We start from the raw sequence: 19,967 nt of genomic DNA, 5'->3' as shown, positions 1-19,967 counted from the left end.
GGATGCCAAAGTTTTCATGGAACCGTTTTTATTTCTTGGTGAAATATATTTTTTGTAAATTGTTTTTCTTTTGACACGCGAAAATAAGGGAGAGAGGCCGGAACTACAGCCGTGCGTGTACCGTGTGTTTTGCCATCGTGCTTTTGTCCACATTTAATAGTTGTTTTTGAAGTCGGCCGGAAACTCGGGGCGAACGAGGCGTCCCTGAAGGCAGCACCGCAAAGCTCCGCCCTCGCGGTTTAAACTGTGGTGCGTTCACGGAGTTTTAAAGAGTTTGAAAGTTGTCAACATACAGAAGAGGAGGCCGATCCGAGTTCTGCTCCTGGTTCTGGTTCTAAATTCGGCGGTGGAGGAATGGGCTGTACCCACAGTAAGGTGAGCAACACCGAAGCCCCGTTCGGTTCCGAGGCGGCGCCGCTGAGTCGCAGGCGGCGCGAGGCTCCAAACGTGCCGAGAATGAGCTCCGGGGAAAAATGGAAGAGTTGCCAGAAAAACGCTTCTATCCACCGTCTCCAGCTCTGTGCGTGAACCGTGCGGGGGACTCTTAGCCCAGTTCCACCGCAGCAAGAACATTTAGGGATGGTGAACCTCGTGAACATCTGCTTTTCATCAGCTTGGATCTTTTTCCCACGTTGCGGTGACGCGATGAAGAATTAATTGACTAAAGCCCAGAAACGTGTTTTTAGTCCCACTTCAACATGAGGCCGCGCGTGACCTGCAAGTGACCTTTTGGGCGTCACGTGTTCGTCTAACATGTTCCAAAAGATGATTTTATTCCACAATGTGTGAGTTTAAATCTGTGTGTGTGTGTGTGTGTGTGTGCTCTTGCTACAAACCCAAGACTCATTCTACCATCAAAGTGGGGACCTTCTGGCTGGTCCTCACCACTTGAAAGGACTGTTTGGAGGCTACAACCTGGTTTTAGGGTTGAGGTCATCTTTAGGGTTGAGGTCATCTTTAGGGTTGAGGTCATCTTAGGGTTGTGTGTGACGTCCCGGTCGCGGTTCGAGCCAATGCAGACGTCTATGAAGGTCCTCACAGAGATAGCAGTGCGAGGACGTGTGTGTGTGTGTGTGTGTTCGGTCAGAACCTCAGCTGTTGTTCTCCAGCAGTTATTGATAGAAGGTGACGGAGTCCTGGCGGGGGTCCAGCTCAGACCCCCCAGCTGATAACGTGTTATCACACGCGTGCGTCTCCGCTCAGATTCTGGAGCGTCTCGGTTCTAGATCAGGTATGGAGCCAGTAACCAGGCGGTAAACTGGTGTCACTGGTCTGACTTTCAGCGCTGTTGTTCCTTCATCTCCTGGTTATTAATATCACATGTGGCCATTATGGTGAGGTTAAAAGGTCAAACTTTGGTGGTTTCTCCAGCGGAACTGGTGACCAGTTTAGACGCGGTTGCGTAAACGTGGGTAAATCTTTGATTGGCTCAGAATAGAAAAGCTTTAGCGGCTCAGTGAGCTGCTGGCAGCTCGGTGGCGTTAACACGCAGCGTTAATAAGCCCCGCCCACCTCCGGGCCGGGATGGCAGCAGATACAGACCCCATGTTTGTTTCCTACGGGCTTCGCCGTTGGTCTCGGTCTGGAGCCGCTGCAGTACCACCGGTGGCCACTGGGCGGGCCGCGTGAGGGAGGGAAACTCTAATCACATGACCACGAGGTCTGGGCGAGGAGGTTGGGGAAGGTTGGCGTCCTGAAGGCTGTTGTTGAAAACGCCGGCGTGGCGTGACAGCGGTCTCGTCCTGAGTCCTCCACATGATGTTTTATCCAGGTTGCCGGGGCAACGGCAAAACAAACGACAGATGTCACGACATCAGTGAAGAAGAGAGTCAAAGGAATAAAACAGGAGTCAGACTTGTTGACGCGCGAACCTGCGTTAATATCGGACAATATTAGATTATTGAGCAGCATCATGTGACCTCCTGATAACGCCGTCCCTTTATCCACCGTTGCCGAGCAACTCTGTGATTGGTCCGTTTCAGTTTTCTGGTCAGCTGATCGTCTCGGGTTCTGCTGCTGAGCACAAATATTGATCAGAAAAACTGCTGGACTCTTTAATCTGAGCCAGGTTCTAACTCGATGTTCTAACTCGATGTTCTAACTCGGTGTTCTAGCCCGATGTTCTAACCCGGTGTTCTAACCCGGTGTTCTAACTCGGTGTTCTAACCGGTGTTCTAACCCGGTGTTCTAGCCCGATGTTCTAACACGGTGTTCTAACCTGGTGTTCTCTAAAATATCATCAGAAGTTGGCGTGTGGAATAAGCCACGCCTTCTTCAGTGATGAAAACAGAAACTTGTGTTAATTCTTTTGTCTGATCAGTCATTTTTTATTAGTTATTTGATGAAACGACCAAACGCTGTTGAAGTCTGCTCTGATTGGACGGCACTACTTCTTTGATGTCAGTGACGTCATTGGATCAAGATGGCGGTGGCCTCGTCCGGGAACGTTCCTCGTGCGGCCCGTGTTAGTTCAGGAGCGTGAGCGGAGCCACGGTAGCCGTTTCCTCCTGCCTACCGTCCCCATGCTAAGCTAAGCTAACTGGCTGTGATCGCACGCGATGCCTTCAGGTGCTGCTGGAGCTCGCGGGCGGACTCAGAAGGACCGGATCAGGTCCCCTTTAAAGGGTCTCTAGCTCCGCCCCCTGGGTTTAAATCATCCAATCAGGTGGCTGGTGGCATTTTACAGAATGATGCTGTTTTTAACTGCATAATTCTTCATAATTCAGTCTGCTGCTCCGTATACAGAGATCACATGATCACCTGATCACATGATCACACCCACGCGTACCGAGGTCGCGCCCCCCCCACACAGCGTGGAGACACCCGGGGGTGAAGGGGCGCTGCAGAACGACCTCTGGCACGAGTGTGCACGGTGCCTCAGGGGAACCGGGTCCTGGGCGGGTGCAGAGTCCCGGTTCTGCTCAGCACAAGAGTCTCCTGAAAGTTCTGCTGCCTCCATTCTGGTGCAGCGGGCCCGGGTCCGGGTCCCACCAGCGAGGGGACGAGGACGACGTGACGGTGACGTCATCGAGGTCGGTGGCGGTTCTGTTGCCTTCATGTCACCGTCCTGCTGCTCCTGTTTATGTTCAACAGATTTATTATTACTTTGGAATCTGGAGTTGGAGGCCAGTTTTGTGTGTGTGTGTGTGTGTGTGTGTGTGTTTGTGCGTGTGTGCGTGTGTGTGCGTGTTATATTTTAGGGTGTGACTTTGCTTTGACAACGAGGGGAATGAGGCGATCCAGCATTCCATCCTCTGCGTGCAGCTTGAGTAAACGTTGTCGTGTCTGACAGATGAGCTCACGCAGCAGAAGGTCGGTTGTCACGGTTACTGAACGTGGAGTCAGAGCGGTGACGTCCAGCCAGTTTCTCCGCTACGTTTTGAAGTTGAACTTTTAAACGATAACCCTGACCGTGTGTGTGTGGCGCGCAGTAGCGTGTGTTTACGGTTGTGTGTGTGTCCAGATGTGCTCCAGATGTGTTGCTGCTCACTAAAGCTCAACGTTTAATTATCGATAAAATGCAGCAAAGTTGCTGCAACTGCAGTAAGAGTGCATGTGAGGTGTGTGTGTGTGAGGCGTGTGCGTGTGTGCATGTGAGGTGTGTGCATGTGAGGTGTGTGTGTGTGTGTGTGCATGTGAGGCGTGTGCATGTGAGGTGTGTGTGCATGTGAGGCGTGTGCATGTGAGGTGTGTGTGCATGTGAGGTGTGTGTGTGCATGTGAGGTGTGTATGAGGTGTGTGTGTGTGTGTGTGTGTGTGTGTGTGTGAGTGAGTGTATGAGGTGTGCGTGTCAGGTGTGTGAGTGCGTGTCAGGTGTGTGTGTGTGTGTGCGTGCATGTGAGGCATGTGCATGTGAGGTGTGTGCGTGTGCATGTGAGGCGTGTGCATGTGAGATGTATATGTGTGTGTGAGGTGCATGTCAGGTGTGTGTGTGTTCTGTAACTGGGATGAAACCATGTTGGATTTAAAGTAACTGCAGGAAAACCTGATTGGTCACGTGACAGTGCAGAAGTCATGTGACCTGAGATGTGAACGTGCGGTTCTGAGGATGAAGATCCTCATCATCATCATCATCCTCATCATCCTCCTCTTCCTTCTCTTCCTCATCATCCTCCTCCTCCTCCTCTTCCTCCTCCTCATCATCCTCCTCCTCCTCTTCCTCCTCCTCCTCCTCTTCTTCCTCCTCCTCCTCCTCTTCCTCCTCCTCTTCCTCCTCCTCCACCAGACCTGTTCCAGACATTCTCTCCCTGAGTCGAGGTTGCGTAACACCAGCGGAGTGTTCAGTCATGTGGAGAAGAACCCAACTTTCATAATGAGCTCCCTGTTCAGCTGACCCGAACCAGGACAGCAGAACCAGGACAGCAGAACCAGGACAGCAGAACCACAGGAAGCTCCTGACTTCCTGTGCAGAACCCCCAGAACCTCAGGTCCTTCAGAGGTTCTCCCCAGACTCCTGCAGCATCACAGATGACCACGCTGGACCTCAGAAGTTCTGAGTTCTAACGTGGATTCCAGGCTGGTTTTACTGGAGAAGATCCAGTTCGTCAGGCTGCCCCCCCACATGTGGAGAGGCTTCTTTGTTCGGAACCCACCAACCTTATCGGCACCTAAAGATGTTTACAGCCCAAAAGTGCTGGGTTCTGGTTCTGGTTCTGTCTGGTTCTGGTGCCAGAACTGGACAAGATGGCGCTAGCGAGCATGTTCTGGACTCGGTCGTTGTTGCCGTTTCTGTTTCCTGTTTTGAGTCGTTGCGACTTGGTTGAACCCGATAATAAATGTTTTTATAGCGTTGGTCTGTTGTGACTTGGCTTCTTATCCTCCACTCTTCTCTCTGTTTCCTGTCGTTTATCAGAAGAAAAGCAAAGGAAAGACGGCAGAGAAGAAGCAGAACGGAGTCTGTGATGGAGGTGAGTGGTTTGGGCTTTCTTTGATCTCTGCTCACTTCCTGTTTCATAACCCATTAAATGTCACATGATTCACAGCAACTTTTCTCTTGAAGTTCCTCCTTTTCTTTTTAACCTCAGACATCGTCTCTGATTCCACTGCGGCGTTTTCAGGCTTCCTTCAAAAAATACACGAGTCATAACAAACAGCAGTAATGCTAATGCTAATGCTAACAGATGAAATGAGTGGTGCTGCTTTGATCTCAGGGAAAATCACGACAAACCATAAATTTGGTGGTTGGATGGATGATGGATGGATGAATGATGGATGGGTGGATGATGGATGGATGATGGATGGATGGATGATGGATGGATGGATGATGGTTGGATGGATGGGTGGATGATGGATAAATGATGGTTGGATGGATGGATGATAGTTGGATGGATGGATGGAGGATGGATGGATGGAAGGATGATGGATGGTTGGATGGATGATGGATGGGTGATTGATGGTTGGATGGATGGATGATGGTTGGATGGATGATGATTGGATGATGGATGGGTGATTGATGGTTGGATGGATGGATGATGGTTGGATGGATGATGATTGGATGATGGATGGGTGATTGATGGATGGTTGGATGATGGATGGATGGATGATGGTTGGATGGATGATGGATGGATGGTTGGATGATGGATGGATGGTTGGATGATGGATGGATGGATGATGGATGGATGAATGATGGATGGATGGATGGATGATGGTTGGATGGATGGATGGTTGGATGATGGATGGATGGATGATGGATGGATGAATGATGGATGGATGGATGATGGTTGGATGGATGGATGATGGATGGATGGATGATGGTTGGATGGATGGATGGATGGATGATGGTTGGATGGATGATGGATGGATGGATGATGGTTGGATGGATGATGGATGGATGGATGCAGACCTTGAGGAGGAAATCCTGGAGCTTTGTTGTGTGTGTGAACCAACATCAAAGCACGGTAGCGTGACAAGTCCCAGCAGGAGCCGTCGTCATGGTTACGAGCGGCGGATGTTGCTGACTCAGCGTTCTTTGCTCCCGTTTACGAGCGCTCGCCACACAACCGTTTCCTCCCCCTAACAAGCCCAGACAGCCGCCGCCGCCATCGCTACACCGCAGACTTTGTTCTGCTCTCAGACGGCGTTCCAGGCGCCTGAAACGGATCAGAACCGGATGTTTGTAACGTTCCCATAAAGAGGGAATTTGGTCCGGTGGCCAAAAGTGCCTGTGACTCCAGTGAGGTCAGCTGGACTTCAAAGGTTCCATGAGATCAAAGAGAAGGTGCCCCTGGTGGAGGGCTGCAGTGCGGCTTGGCCCCGCCCCCTCTCATGACTGGGACTCGTTGGCAGGGCAACGGGCGGCAGGTGGGCAGGACGTCTACCTGGAGAAGCAGCTGGAGCAGTTTGAGTGGCAGCTGAGGACTCTGAAGGAGGTGCTGTCGGCCAACGGGAACCCGGAGAGGGCGGAGCTCCTGAAGCAGCACGCCGACGAGGAGGTGTGCGCCCTGGTCCTGAGCCTCCTCGACAAGGTAGCCGAGCTTCGCCGGCGGCGTACGCCGCCGGCGAAGCTCCTGACACGCCTGAATTCACAGGTGAGGACGGAGACGGCGGCCGACCTGAACGTGCTGCACGAGCGGCGGAGCAAATGTGCGGCGGAGGGATACGAGAGGAGCGAGGCGGCGCTGAAGAGGAGGCACGAGGAGGAGAAGACCCGGCTGACGGAGGCCTTCCGGGCGGCCGAGGACGGCCTGAAGGTAAACGGCGGCGTCAGGCTCCTCCCACGGCGGCGTTGACGGCGTTGACAGCTGCGTTTGTGCTCTGGCTGAAGGTGGAGGTGCAGCAGCTGGCGGCGGAGCTGCAGGACTACGACCAGCTGAAGACCCGGGTCCGGGAGTCCACCTTCAAGAAGGACCTGCAGAGGAACATTCAGGTGCTGCCCCCTGGTGGACAGGCGGGGCAGGTAACGCCCAGGACCACCCCCCGCAACGTTCCTCTGATTTCTCTCCCCCTCCAGGCCCACGGCAGCCCAGGTGCATTCTGGGAGTCGGAGCAGGAGTCCCTGTTGTTCGTCATCGAGATGAAGAGCGAGCAGGTGCAGGAGCAGAGCAGGAAGCTGCAGAACATGGAGGCCCTGGTAAACGCCGCCGTTTCCTGCCGCCCCAGGGGGGCGGAGCTCCGTCCCAGGAGGGCGGAGCTCCGCTGAACGGTTCCTCTGTCCGCAGGTGAAGAAGAACCTGGCGCTGGAGGACCAGATCGTCCACGTGCTGCAGCAGAACGAGGATCTGAAAGTGCGAATCGACAACTGTCAGACTCTCATTCAGTACGTTCGCCGCTCACCAGTGTGCTGTGGCTCCCCCTGCTGGCGCCCCGGAGTATGACACCCGGGGCCGCTCACTACTGCCACCTACTGGCCCCCGGCGTCATTGCATGTTTTTTTTCTGGTTCTCAGGCAGATTTCAAGGGAGGAGCAGGACCTGAGGGTGGCGCTGGAGAGGCAGACCGCCATGAACCAGAACCTTTCTCAGGAAAAAGAGCAGCTGATGTTCAAGCTGAGGCACAGAGACTCGTACCCCAGCATCCATCTGCCCACCATGGTGCAAGAGCTTGCACCCAGATGATCACGTGACCTGACGGGGGCCAGACTGCGCAGCGTGGCCGAGCACGCTCAGCGTGAGTTCGGCCTGGGCCACTTCTCGGCAACCTGTTCGGAACTCGGAATCGGCTCTGCTCACTTCAGAACTGCGGGTCCCTGAAGGCATCACCGCCACGTTTACAGCCGGGAGGCCTGGCGCCGTAGAAGCTGCTTCAAACTGGATCCTTCATTCTTTTAATCGGTTCTTTAACCTTCGAGGTTCTTCTGAGTTCAGTCAACGTGGCAGCGTCGTCATAATCGGCCTCCACGACCACGGCCGTTACCAGGAAGTGCACCACAAACATCCACAGCTCTCCTTTGGTTTTTCAGAACCAGCCACGTTTGATAGCCGACGTGCCTACGGCCGCCACCTGGGCACGGCGAGCTGTGACCCACTCACGCTCAGGCCGCCGCCGGTCGGCGTCATTTGGCCGGTAACTGTATCAGGCAGGTGACATTTAAACTGGATAGCTGGTGGGCTAAACGCTCGACTGGATGATGTAACGTTAGCTATATTTGCAGCCACGCTAGCTGCTAGCAGCCCTGCCCCAGGACGTGCTGGATGTTTCGCTCTCTTGAGTTCCTTCTAATTCTTTTCCCGTTTGTTTGGTGCCAGGCTCGTTTCTCACCGCGCGCTAGTTTGTTTTTAACCCGTTTTTTGTTCATTTGCTCGCAGAAACTTTCAAAAGTGCGTCTGCAGCTTCAACGTTCCACTTCCTGTGTGTTTGACGCCCGGCCGGAGCCTCTTCCTCCGTCGCCCTCAAAGACTTTACACTGATTTATTTCTCCTGTGAACAAATCCACTCATGGCGGCGCCGACGTCGCTCCGACATCACTGGTCTCACCTGGAGCTGCGGCTTCTGTCCTCCAGGTTCTCAGGATAAAAAGGAAGATCCTAAATTTAAGGTGGGAGCTCTTTGCAAACTCGCCGAAACATCAACACTGAAACCAACTGACAGAGTGTAAAGTTGGCCCCAGGACTGCTATCGAAGGGAGAAAACCACTTCAAACTCTTCAAACCTCAAAGTCAAGATTCTCAGCATCTGATAAGTAGCTAAATGGACCTAGCGCCTGCAGCATCAGAGGGGATTTTAGCGTACGTGTAGCTAGCGGCTAACATGATTAGGCAACAGCACGTTCAGGTTGTGCAGCATTTGGTGTTTCCAGGAACCCGGATGGACCCCTGTGAACAAGACCTCTGTTCTGTTCCTCGGGGGTGTTTCAGGGTTTTTGGTCACCAGGACGGGAGATTTATGGGATGTTGTGTTGCCAAAAAAAAACAAACGCTTGTCAGTGTTTTCTTTCTCCTTATGCACGAGCACTTTGATTTTACAGTTTTTACAAGAGATTTTTCTGTGTAAAACAGTTTTTTTTTTCTTCGCCTTCCAGTTTTTTTTATGTACAAAAACTTGTTATCATGCCCCTGTGGGTTTAACCCCAGTTTGTTTTCTTCACTTTTATGATTTTCATTAAAGAAAACACTCTTCAAAACAAGTCGCGTTGGTGATTGTTACGTGCACGTTCTCACGTTGGCAGCATATTTAGGTGCGGGTTGTAATGACCAGCGGTGCCCGCGGGGGGGCAGCACAGCTCAGCTTCATCCTCCGACAAACCAACCGGAATCAAAAACGCGGCTCCGGAAGCACGAAAAGACCCGAGACGATCCTCAGGTTATATCGATTTCTGGGCCAAAACACATCTGTGGTTTTACTGTATGTGTGAGGACCTCGAACCAGGAACATTTCCGGTTTATTGGGAATGTTGGCAGCCGTTCCCAAACCTGCACAGAGTTCCGACACCTCTGACCTGCACTTAAAGAAGCGACGCTTTGAGTGACCGAGCGGATGTGAAGGGATCAGTGTCAGCGCCTGTCTGACAGGCTGTGTGTGTGTGTGTGTGTGTGTGTGTGTGTGTGTGTCTCAGACCGTTAGCCACGGGTCACGGCCTCTGCTGTCATGTCACGGCGTTCCCATGACACTTCACAGCCACCTGGACACACCTGGAAGAGAGCAAACCCATGAAGAAGAAACCTGAGGACGAGACGCGTCCGTCATCACTCTTCTTCTCCAGCTTTGAAGAGACCAGCTGACCTGGAAGCTCGTCCATCAGACGGCCCGAGACACTGGAGAGGCCCCGAGGAGCCTCGGGATGGGCCTGGAGCTCCTGACCCACATCAGGACGGGGACACCTGGGTGATCCGGGACATCCAGGACCAGCAGAACCACATCAGCTTTACTTCCTAACAGCAGACCTCAAACTGGTTTAACTGGGTCTCTACGACGGCGAGGGCGCCGTTTGACCTGCCTGTTCCCGAAGACGGGGCCCACTGTTGCCGGGACGACGGTCCCGGCGCCGCTGGAGGGGTCTCCACTCTCCTCTCCTCCACATTTTGAAGAGCCCTTTTCACGGAGACGCCAGATTAGCGGCGGAATAAAGGAAATAATTTCCTGTTAATATCGCCACCTTGTTGGGCTCTAATGAGAGGAGGCGCCCGTCACGTTAAGAGGGCTTAGCAGCAGTTAGCTTAGCTCCAGGCGGCGCCACCGTAATCACATTTGAACTCACAATAACTCACACTTCTTAATTCCTCTTTTCAGAGCGGCCATCAAACGCCACAGGCACAATTATTAGATGCTAATGGCCTCCTCCAATCAAAGCCGAGCCGACTCCAAAGCCGCCGCTGAGTCCCATTAATTAGCATGTGTGAGGGGCGGGGCCAGCACACAGAGGCAGGATGGGAGCGCCGCGGTTCACACGGGCCTCTGCTGGGCAGCTCATTCAGGCTGCAGGCAGGGGGGCTTTGTGGAGGCCCCGGGGCCACAATTAGCGGCTCCTGAATGAGCTGCTGTTTGTCCTGAAGGTCCTAAAGCTGCTCGGGGAGAACCGGGCCCAGGGTCAGGACGGGGTCCAGAGATTGGACCAGAACTGGGTCAGGAGCAGGGTTCAGGGGCTCAGCCGCTCACACGTTCGGATTAAACTTTAGTTTTCACTCTAAACACTTTTTTATTTAAAAAAAAATTAAAAAAAATCAGTTTTATCAATTGAAAATCCTCAGTTTTCCTCGTTCCATCAATAAAAGCTTCAATTTCATCAGGAAACATTGATGTCTCAACAAAGAGGGATGATATGATCAAAGTATCGATCCTCATGACGTCACACTCCGCTAAATACGGTGGCCCTGAAGGTCAAAACACACCACAAATTTCTAGCTGCGTTTGCCACTGAGACTAATGAAGGAGTTGACCTCTGACCTCACCTTTAAACCTCGCTTAAATGATCCAAACCAATTAAAAACGATCAACAACGAACAGCTGCAAATAAATAAACGACGCCGATTTGAATTCAACTCCAGCTAAAACATTTTCTCCAGCATTCGTCAGGAAACAAAACTAAAGCCCGATACCATCGTCATCACGTCTCGGGCGTGTGGCGGCTGTGCGCATGCGCGGTGCACCTCTGAGAGGGGAGGGGAGGGCCGGGCAGGTATGATCGTGCTGCCCGACGCTCAGACCCGGCTCAGACTGCAGCCCGCGGCGGCAGGAGGACACCGGCCACCAGAACCCGCAGCCCGCCGCTCCGCTCCCCGCTCCCCCGCTCCCCGCTCCCCGGCGCACAGGATGTCCGGGCGGCTCTGACGCTCTGGCGGAGTTGCTGGTCAGTTGTGTCCGCAGCAGAGAGCCGTCCCCGGGCACAGGTGAGAGGACCCCGCGCGCCGGCAGGTGCGCCACATCTGCGCGCCTTTTACGCACGGTCACGCCGGAGAGGGATGCGCGTCCGGGCCGAGCCGCGGGCGTGAGGAGCCGGACTCTCTGGATCTGTTCTTCCTCCGCAGGTGCGCGTCATGTTCCACGGCAGCAGTAAAAAGTGTTTCACCATCGAGTCTCTGGTGGGGAAGGAGGCGCTGAGCGGGGGCGGCTCCGGGGACGAGCCCATCCGGCCCACGGCGCTGCGCTTCACGGAGCCGCTGCACCCCGGCGCCGCCGCCGGGGTCTTCGGCTCCTGCCTGCAGGGCGGCAGCGGCAGGACTCTGTACTCCGGGCCGGAGCTGGTGCTGCCGGAGGCCGGCGCGCACGCACACAGCCCCGGCGCCGGGCTCCCGCTCCACCCGCTGCAGCTCCACCCGCAGAGCTTCTTCAGTCCGCAGCACCGCGACGCGCTCGGCTTCTACCCCTGGGTGCTCCGGAGCCGCTACCTGGGACACCGTTTCCAAGGTGAGTCGCTCCCGCACGGGCACTATTTCCTGTGGCGGATTTAATCCGTTTTTGCCTCATCTTTAGGTCACAAGCGCCACTATTTTCCCTCCGGTTCGTCTTTTTTTTTTTTTACGCCAACGTGTTTAAACAGCAGTTTAATGTCGCACGTTGACGGACGATTTTAGCAAATGACACCGAATTATCGATCAGAATATTGATCTGTTAGCAGATTTAAGAAAGCACGCGCGCGCGTCACTGTTTCTAAACGAGTCCTCCAGATTAAAATATTTTCGCTGTGAATGAATCGATTTATTTATTTCATCTCTCAGACGAGGTTTAGTGAAACGATGATAGTTTATATTTTATACTTTAGCAGAACCTTTATAAGACCGCGCGCGAGCCCACGTGGACAAATGAACATTTAATTTATCACAACTGAAGAAAGTGATCAGGATAAAAAAAAATCAATCCCTCAGATTTGGTGATTCGTAGCAGGTTATTTAAAAATGAGAAAATCTAAATTCAACGTTCGTTTCCATCCAACAAAAAAGAATTTTTAAATAGATAAAATAAAAAAAATAAAGAACCCAAATCATCGAGCGCAGAGTTGAAATTGGATCTGTTCAAATACCTGGAAAAAAAATTAAAATAATTCTTTATTATAATTTAAACTGACATTTCAATGTCTGTTTTCCCGCGAGGACAAAAAGCAACAGAAGCAACGAACCAACAACTGATAAACGGACTCAAATTAAAAGATGATAAAGATATTTAGGTGATTTAGTTCAGGTGAAAATTATCAGGAGCGGAAGCGGAACTCTGACAACAACAACAACAATAATAACAACCATAATAATAATAATAATAATAATAATAATAATAATAATAATAATAAGGACTAGAAGCCAATCTGGCCGATCTGGCGTTTCAATAAAAGAACATTTAAAGGATAAATTAAAGATAAATCGCGGTGAAAACAGGCGAATCTTCCGCTAGAGTTTAAACTGCCACGACAACAAAACGATGAAACACTAAAGCATCGAATTACTGGACCGACCGACGGGAACATCAATCATTTCCCTCAACTAAACTGTGTAGAAAACCTCAAATTTGAATTTAGACACAATAGGTTTTGTTTAAATTCACACAAGTTCAACTTTGACGCACAAAACTAACTTGATTTTTTTCATAAATTCATTATTTTCTGAGGAAGGTTTTAATTCTTTCCTCCGCAAATTTCTGAATTCTCTTAAATTAAAAATAAAATTATAACTGGAATTCTCTTTGGACAATCTGATTACGTTCTTTTAATTAAACATTACTTAAGTATAAATATTTAAGCTTTAACAGAAATTCTCTGACAGTTTAAATGTTCGCACAACAGTTCAGACTCGATGCTTAAATTACTTCTTTATTAAATCAATTATTTGAAATCAGTAAAGAGTTTTAAACCGATTTAAATGAATTATTCGAACTTCAAAAGCTTTTACAGCGCGAAGCTTCGTGGTTCTTCAAATATTTATTTTAGCAAACAAAAGACTGATATTGTGGCCAGGATGTTTGATTTAACAAAAATAAATTTAAACTCAACAATATTTGCAGGGTAACTTTAGAAAAGGATTTTTTAATTCCCTATAAATCTTCGTACCAATTTTAAACTGGCAGAAATTCGGAGTTTTTTCGATTTTTCGTTGCTTCCCAAGTGTTGCGCAATCTGCCGCGAATCTTCGCTGATCTGATTATTGATGAGCGGAAACAGGAAGTTGGAGCTGCTCACTGGATAAGAAGTCAAACCTGGCACAGCTGGCATCCGCCATCTGCCACACAGGTGATCATTAGCTCCGCCCCCTCCCTCCAGCTCCGGTTTCTCCTTCAGGTGAGCAGCTCGCGGGCGTCTCGAGCTGCTCAGCATCTTCAGGTGAAGCTGGAGACAAGTTGGATTTAAAACTTAGAACTTGAACTTAAACTAGAACTTAAACTAGAAACCGAGAAAGGTGGAAAAGATGCAAATCTGGAAACGCCGAATCCAAGTTTGACGTCCTTAAAATATTATTATTATTATTGTTGTTGTTGTTGTTGTTGTTGTCTGAACTCTTTATACCTGAGAACATTTTCATGATGGCCGCTCCAAGCTAACGCTAACAGCTTTGTGATCTTTACCTTTTGTCAGTTTGTTCCATGAACTGACACACACACACACACACACACACGCCCACACACACACACACACACACACACACACACACACACACACACACACACACACACACACACACACACACACACACACACACACACACACCAGCAGGTCTGGTCTTGTTTTTGGTGCCAGGGGATCCTGATGTGCCATCTGCCAAGAAAACGTAATCCTGTTTCTCCTCCTTTCCTCCTCCTTCCTGTTTTCTCCTCTTTCTCTTCTCCTTCTTCCTGTTTTCTCCTCTTTCTCTTCTCCTTCTTCCTGTTTTCTCCTCTTTCTTTTCTTCCTGTTTTCTCCTCTTTCCCTCCCGACGTAGCGACACCGACGGCTGAAGAGCTGCCTCGTTAGCATTAGCTGTGTTTTCTCCTCTACGTTCGGTAAAAGTGGCCATCAGAGGCGTGAATACGATGAATCTGGATTATCAGATTAGCCACAAACAACTTCATCAGTCTCGATTGAACCCGTCTAAAACGCGGGAAGCACGAAACAAAAGTATCGCAATACCTGAAAGCGCTACTAACCTAGCGAGCTCCTCAAGGCTGTGACCTTTGACCCGCCAGTGTCACATGATCAAAAAGAGTTCGTAATTTGCAAGTGGCGTTTCTCTGACTAACCACTAGCCTCGCTTCCAAGTTCGCGCTTTGCATATGAATATTACTTTATAAATGTTAGCGTTGGTTAAAGGGCATGACTCAAATCCCCGCGCGCCGTCATTGTTCCTTTTCCACCGAGCAACCGACTTTTTTGCGTGCGGCGTGTCGGCGAATCTTTTCAGCCGAGCGGCGGTGGTTGAGCCGAAGTCGAGCTCGGATTTGTTTGTATGTAAAGCGCATTTGACAGATTTACGTGCAATTTCAATAAACGGTTGGAAATATAAAGCAGACGTAGCACAAATGGTGACGGCACAAAGAGGCGCGCAGCCGCCGTCTTCGCCGACGGTTTCACGCCATCGCGGCGAATAAACAAATCAGCTGCCGGCGCCTCGTTCTGCGAAAAAATCTGAGCGGCGAAAAAATCAAATCAGTCGCACCACAAAGGAAAATGTCCCCGGACGAAAGACCCGATCGGGGACACGTTAGCGCGAAGTTACCACGTGTTTTTTAACGTTAGGTTCAGTTAGCTATGATTAGCACAGCGGCTAAGGTGTCGGACACCTGGTGGCAGGAGACGGAACGCGTCCCCGTGAGTACAGCAGGAATAACGGGTGCGTTTGTCTTTGGTTTCCAGGGGACGACCACAGCCCGGAGAACCTTCTCCTGCACGGCCCGTTCTCCAGGAAACCCAAACGCATCAGGACGGCGTTCTCGCCCTCGCAGCTGCTCCGCCTGGAACGGGCCTTCGAGAAGAACCACTATGTGGTCGGAGCAGAGAGGAAGCAGCTGGCCAGCGGGCTGTGCCTGACGGAGACGCAGGTAGGCCCGAGGGGCGCCGGGGCATGATGGGAAATGGAGTCCGGTTTGAAACGCGGCCGGAAGCGTGGATGAATGAATGACACCGACGAGCGTCTCCCGATTCCTTCGCCGTGATGTCACGTTCCCTCCCCGCGGCTGAGCAGCCATGTTCCCTCCTCGTCTTCCTCCCGCTCGGATAAACCGAGGCCAGATCGTCATCTGGCGCCGGTCCCAGGAATGACGGGGTGGAAGTGATTCCATGATTAGTCACAGCCCGGCCTCTATTCTCAGGGCTGACGGACGCCGTTTGTCATCAGGTCGCCACGGCGATACGATCCCTGACGCCAGCCTCGGATCACCGGCGTTTATTTACGAGGCGCTTTAATGGCGGCCTAATCCGCCCGTCAGCGCTGATCTACGGGACATAAACGACACGTTTATCGACCGTCGTGATTGACGGTTGTTTCGGAGGAGGCGTCGGGACTTGAGCCGACAGCCCGAGGTCACCGCTCGACGCCGGAGCTTCACACAAACGTTAACTTTCCCGCACTTTTCTTTCTTTCTTTTTTCTTTTTTTGGAGATGGTTACGACGTTTATTATAGCTCCAGGTCACCTCAGCAATTCAATAATTACACTTTAAATTTCGATCCAACAACCTCCCTCCGAACACGCCCACTGCTAACAGGCTAGCCTTGTTGTATTTGTTCTGTTGTTTCCATGGTGACAGTGATGAGCCAAGAATGAGTCCAAGTATTTTCCGCAGCTGTTTGTGTTGCAACTCCTCCGACTCATTAGGTCCGTTTCGACTGTTGGTGCTGAGGCGACGCGGGGATCATAATTACACGGCCTCCCGTCATGGGGAGATGATCCGGTATTTAAGGTGTCACCCGAGGCCGCGCGGCGGGGCCCAACACATCCGAGGGTTCACGTGAGCCGCGGGGACGTGTTGGGGCACGGAGGTGAAATCAGCGCGGCTGTCAGCGGTTACGCCTGTTGCCATGGTTACCCCCTTCGCAAACACAGCGGAGATAATAGTTTTAATATTCCGAGGCTGACAGGCAGTGATCTGCGAACACACAGATTGATCGGCAAATAAGAGCGAGTCTGCGGTCCGGCCCAGTCTGGCTGGAACCGGACGGGTCCAAACACACCTTCACACCTGCAGCAACAACCCAACAACCGCGCCCGATGACGCCGAGCGATGCCGTGGTGCGTTCAGGGTCTCGTGCACGAGCTGCCGCCCGTGTCTCACCTGTGTGTCCTCGTGCAGGTGAAGGTCTGGTTCCAGAACCGCAGGACGAAGCACAAGCGGCAGAAGCTGGAGGAGGAATCACCCGAGGCGCAGCAGAAGAGGAAGGGGAACCAGCACGTGAGCCGCTGGAGGGTCGCCACGCAGCAGCCGGGGGCCGAGGACGTCGACGTCATCAGCGATGACTAGAGACACGCACACACGCACGCACACGCACACACACACACACAAAAACACAAAGGTGTATCCGCTAAAAAAAAAAAATCAACCTTGAGCAACAATTATTCGACTTTTAATTCAGATTTCTGATTCTGGTTTTCAGAGTTTTCTAATTTTGCACTATAAATTTCAGACATCTTAAATATGTTATTAAAAAGAAGCATCAACACGACGAGCGATTTGTAAAGTCTCTTTAAAATAATCTCTTAAAATGTTTCAACTGAAACTCCAGTGAGGAATAAAGCCTCCGACAGACCGTGAAGGCACCTCGAGGTCAGCGATCACTTTCATCAAAATTCGAATTAACCGAGGGCAATAAGACAGGAAATGATGTCATCGCTGACCATCCTCAGTCCGTTGTTGCCACGACTTGAGTGTTTATTCCACCTCACCTAGAAATGATACACTTACACTGACACATAAAAGAAAAGGACGCTTTCCCACGGAGCCCCGGTGTCCTTCAACTCATCGCTATTCCCGCGCCGGCGGGAGGAGGAGCTTAAAGGAGTTGACTTCCTGTTTGACCGCAGGTGGAACCTCGCGAGGCGGATTTTTGGTGCCAAACAAATCAGCAAAACGGAAAAAGACGATTAAAATGAGAACCTGCTTGGCTGATTCTGGACACCGCGGTCCAGAGAAGAAGACACACTGACGTCACTTCCTGCCGCACATAAAACTCACCTGCTCAGGTAATCAGGTGGAACGTGATGACCTGAGTTTGACTGGCAGCTCGGACTGTTGGGACTCCTGCTGTGTTTTTCATGCTCGTAGGTAAAAAGATGTCGGTATTTATGTGAAGAAGGACTTTATGTGTAAATAACAACAAGGTCTGACTGTTTGTTGTGTTCATGGTTTCTTTTCCTGATAGATTTACCTCATCGCTGATGTAGCACTTCTTCCTCTTCAGATCTATTTTTTCATTGTTTTAAGAATGAATGCACTAATTGTTCAAATAACACCAGAACACTTGTGTTTCCTGTCTTCATATTTGGAAAAAGTAAATTAAATAAAATTAATTAAAAAAAAACAACAACTTGTGCAACATGTTTACATACATATATGTCGTTAATACATTTACAGAATGTTTCGGCAAGTTTCTGACATGGAAAACGTTTTTTAACTTTAATATTCTATCAAAGCTTGAGATGATTTGGCAGATGAAGGAAAAACAGAAGAATAAAGCCTAAAGGTCATAGGTCACGGCTGACTGGAGACACAGGGGTAGATGGATGCATACCTGTCCGGCTGTTGCCCCCGTTGCCATGGAGATGCTTCAAAAGAGGAGTGTAAAAATAAACAAACAGATGGAGGGAGGGATGAGAGTGTAACGTTTACGCTAACGATCACGTTCGTTAGCTTATATCAGGCTGTCAATCACACTCATCGACGACGTCGAACCTTTGTGAAATTAGTTTTCCGCTTGTTGACATTGTTGTTCTGATTAATTCGAGGCTACAATTAGCATCAATTATCGTCAGCAGGGCCTCCGTGTGTGTGTTAAATCACGGAGGCTGAACGGCCGATTATCTGTAATCAAGCTATTTATCCATGAATGAAAATGTAACGACTAATCAAACACATTAAATTAAGTGCTGCTAATTAACACGCAGAGGAGAACGTGCTGTTCCCACAACACGGACGGGATCGCTCAGTATTGATCGGTATTGGAAAAACACTTGCTGATCACAGTATTGACTGAGTGTGTGTGTGTGTGTGTGTGTGTGTCAACAGCATCAACGTCCATGTTGTATTTAACACACACGCACGGGCGAGATCATTTGATATCACGCTAAGAGATCAAAGCTGTTGATAAAATAACATCCTATGAGATTATGTTGACAGGCAGGCCAAAGCTAACACTTCGTGATATTATCTCAATAGACAGGCTAAAGCTAACAAGTCATGTTATCACGCTAGACTGGTGAGGCTGAAACTCCTCGCTCCCTGCTAGCAAGACAGGCTAAAGCTAATGGATAACGGTACTAATTTAACAGACTTGGTCCTAAACTAAAAGGTCAAAGACTAAAAACCCAATTGGGCTAAAAGTAACTGGTCCATGTGACCTGAAGCAGTTTTGGGTGGACTCTCTCTCTCTCTCTCTGTGTGTGTGTGTGTCACACACACATGCACACACATGCACTGTGCAAACAGTAAAACAGTTTGATGCATGAGCAGGACAGGATAATGACAGGTTTAGCAGTTAACTGTTAGCTTGCAGCGTTTATGGACTGGGAGAGCGGGTTGGTCTCAGCCACCTGGACGCAGGGCTGAGACTGGCTGAGAGGAGCCTCGAAACCACTGAACCGCTCTGAGTTTGTTACCTAAACTAGCAAAAGAATGAAGCTTTGGTCAAGTCTAACATTCTGGCGAGTGTGGCAACACTGATTGGATGCTAATTATCCAATTACAGTCGAGCACTAATCATTAATTACACCTACTAGCGATGAGGAGCACCAATTTACCCCGACGATAAACTTCACATGGCTGAAGTGCAGGAAAAGATTAAATGGGGCCAATAAGAGGTCCGAGAATCTGAACTTGATTAATTAGCAGCTGATGTTGATTAACTGGTTAATTGTATGAGTGTTTTAGTATTATTTGACCACTCGGCTTCTGAAAACTTGACTTTGTTTTTATGAAAAGTTTAAAAGTCTCACACAGAAGAAATGGGGGGGGGCTTTAGCATGTAGCAGCTAGGCTGATTTAGCCTCTTTAGATAATATTAATAGTAATAACGAGGGAATGAGCGCAAACAGAGTTTAGCTGCTCTGATTTAGTAAAAACAGAAAGAATTAAAAGTTCAATCAGAGAACAAATTACAGCTGTGAAATCTGGGAGTTACTTTGCCACCGCTAATTAAATCCCCCCATAAACAGTCTTGATTTTATTCAAATTAGCTCCTTTTTCATGCTTGTTAGTGCACCTGTGCCTGCCTGCACCTAATTAAGAGCTGAATCCTGCAAATCTCCACATCCGCTGCTGATGGCTGTTAGCAAATACTGGGCAAGGTATCGCCGTGCTAATTAATGTTAGCAGGCACAGAAATGTGTGTGTGTGTGTGTGTGTGTGTGCGCGCGTGTGTGTGTGTGTGTGTGAGGGAGCTCATTTACATAAAGAAAAACAGGAAGACCTCCAGTTGTGGCGTTTCGG

General features: G+C 50.1%; 3 protein-coding genes and 2 long non-coding RNA genes across 6 annotated transcripts in view; 2 read left to right on the top strand and 3 right to left on the bottom strand.

The window, feature by feature from the left end:
* Window positions 1-244: 244 nt before the first annotated feature.
* On the top strand, window positions 245-9,061 carry ccdc69 (coiled-coil domain containing 69). The gene is made up of 8 exons (XM_011619426.2): window positions 245-375; window positions 4,853-4,907; window positions 6,286-6,464; window positions 6,528-6,689; window positions 6,764-6,865; window positions 6,950-7,069; window positions 7,158-7,255; window positions 7,385-9,061. The coding sequence occupies exons 1-8, from the start codon at window positions 355-357 to the stop codon at window positions 7,551-7,553; spliced, it is 906 nt and encodes a 301-aa protein (XP_011617728.1). The 5' UTR covers window positions 245-354; the 3' UTR covers window positions 7,554-9,061.
* On the bottom strand, window positions 2,304-4,918 carry LOC115252311 (histone H3.v1-like). Its single transcript, XM_029847032.1, has 2 exons — window positions 4,022-4,918; window positions 2,304-3,076 (listed from the first exon to the last, which is right to left on the bottom strand). Exons 1-2 carry the CDS (start codon window positions 4,286-4,288, stop codon window positions 2,765-2,767), a joined length of 579 nt encoding a protein of 192 aa, XP_029702892.1. The 5' UTR covers window positions 4,289-4,918; the 3' UTR covers window positions 2,304-2,764.
* A 1,995-nt stretch (window positions 9,062-11,056) lies between the features above and the next one.
* On the top strand, window positions 11,057-17,235 carry emx3 (empty spiracles homeobox 3). Its single transcript, XM_003978107.3, has 3 exons — window positions 11,057-11,778; window positions 15,185-15,369; window positions 16,620-17,235. Exons 1-3 carry the CDS (start codon window positions 11,409-11,411, stop codon window positions 16,785-16,787), a joined length of 723 nt encoding a protein of 240 aa, XP_003978156.1. The 5' UTR covers window positions 11,057-11,408; the 3' UTR covers window positions 16,788-17,235.
* LOC115252436 (uncharacterized) lies at window positions 11,785-17,347 on the bottom strand. The gene is made up of 3 exons (XR_003890889.1): window positions 17,229-17,347; window positions 16,602-16,783; window positions 11,785-13,684 (listed from the first exon to the last, which is right to left on the bottom strand). It is a non-coding gene; the product is annotated as an uncharacterized lncRNA (long non-coding RNA).
* Window positions 17,348-17,958: 611 nt separating this feature from the next.
* The window catches only part of LOC115252435 (uncharacterized), a 4,564-nt gene continuing 2,555 nt past the window's right edge, over window positions 17,959-19,967 (bottom strand). For both annotated transcript variants that reach the window (XR_003890887.1, XR_003890888.1), the window contains exons 2-3: window positions 19,928-19,967; window positions 17,959-18,088 (exon numbers count right to left, since the gene is read on the bottom strand). The exon at window positions 19,928-19,967 is cut by the window's right edge and continues 125 nt beyond it. This is a non-coding gene — a long non-coding RNA (uncharacterized lncRNA). The remainder of the gene's footprint in view (window positions 18,089-19,927) is intronic.

The sequence above is a fragment of the Takifugu rubripes genome, chromosome 14 (assembly GCF_901000725.2).
Source record: "Takifugu rubripes chromosome 14, fTakRub1.2, whole genome shotgun sequence".
NCBI lineage: Eukaryota > Metazoa > Chordata > Actinopteri > Tetraodontiformes > Tetraodontidae > Takifugu > Takifugu rubripes.
This window is presented reverse-complemented; position numbering and strand designations above follow the sequence as displayed.

Coding starts and splice junctions, on each gene's coding strand:
- ccdc69 (XM_011619426.2), top strand. CDS start 355: ATGGGCTGTACCCACAGTAAG. Junction 4,908..6,285: donor GAACGGAGTCTGTGATGGAG/GTGAGTGGTTTG, acceptor ACTCGTTGGCAG/GGCAACGGGCGGCAGGTGGG. Junction 7,256..7,384: donor AACTGTCAGACTCTCATTCA/GTACGTTCGCCG, acceptor TCTGGTTCTCAG/GCAGATTTCAAGGGAGGAGC.
- LOC115252311 (XM_029847032.1), bottom strand. CDS start 4,288: ATGACTGAACACTCCGCTGGTGTTACGCAACCTCGACTCAGGGAGAGA. Junction 3,077..4,021: donor ACCGCACGTTCACATCTCAG/GTCACATGACTT, acceptor GAACATAAACAG/GAGCAGCAGGACGGTGACAT.
- emx3 (XM_003978107.3), top strand. CDS start 11,409: ATGTTCCACGGCAGCAGTAAAAAGTGTTTCACCATCGAGTCTCTGGTG. Junction 11,779..15,184: donor CCTGGGACACCGTTTCCAAG/GTGAGTCGCTCC, acceptor TTTGGTTTCCAG/GGGACGACCACAGCCCGGAG. Junction 15,370..16,619: donor TGTGCCTGACGGAGACGCAG/GTAGGCCCGAGG, acceptor GTCCTCGTGCAG/GTGAAGGTCTGGTTCCAGAA.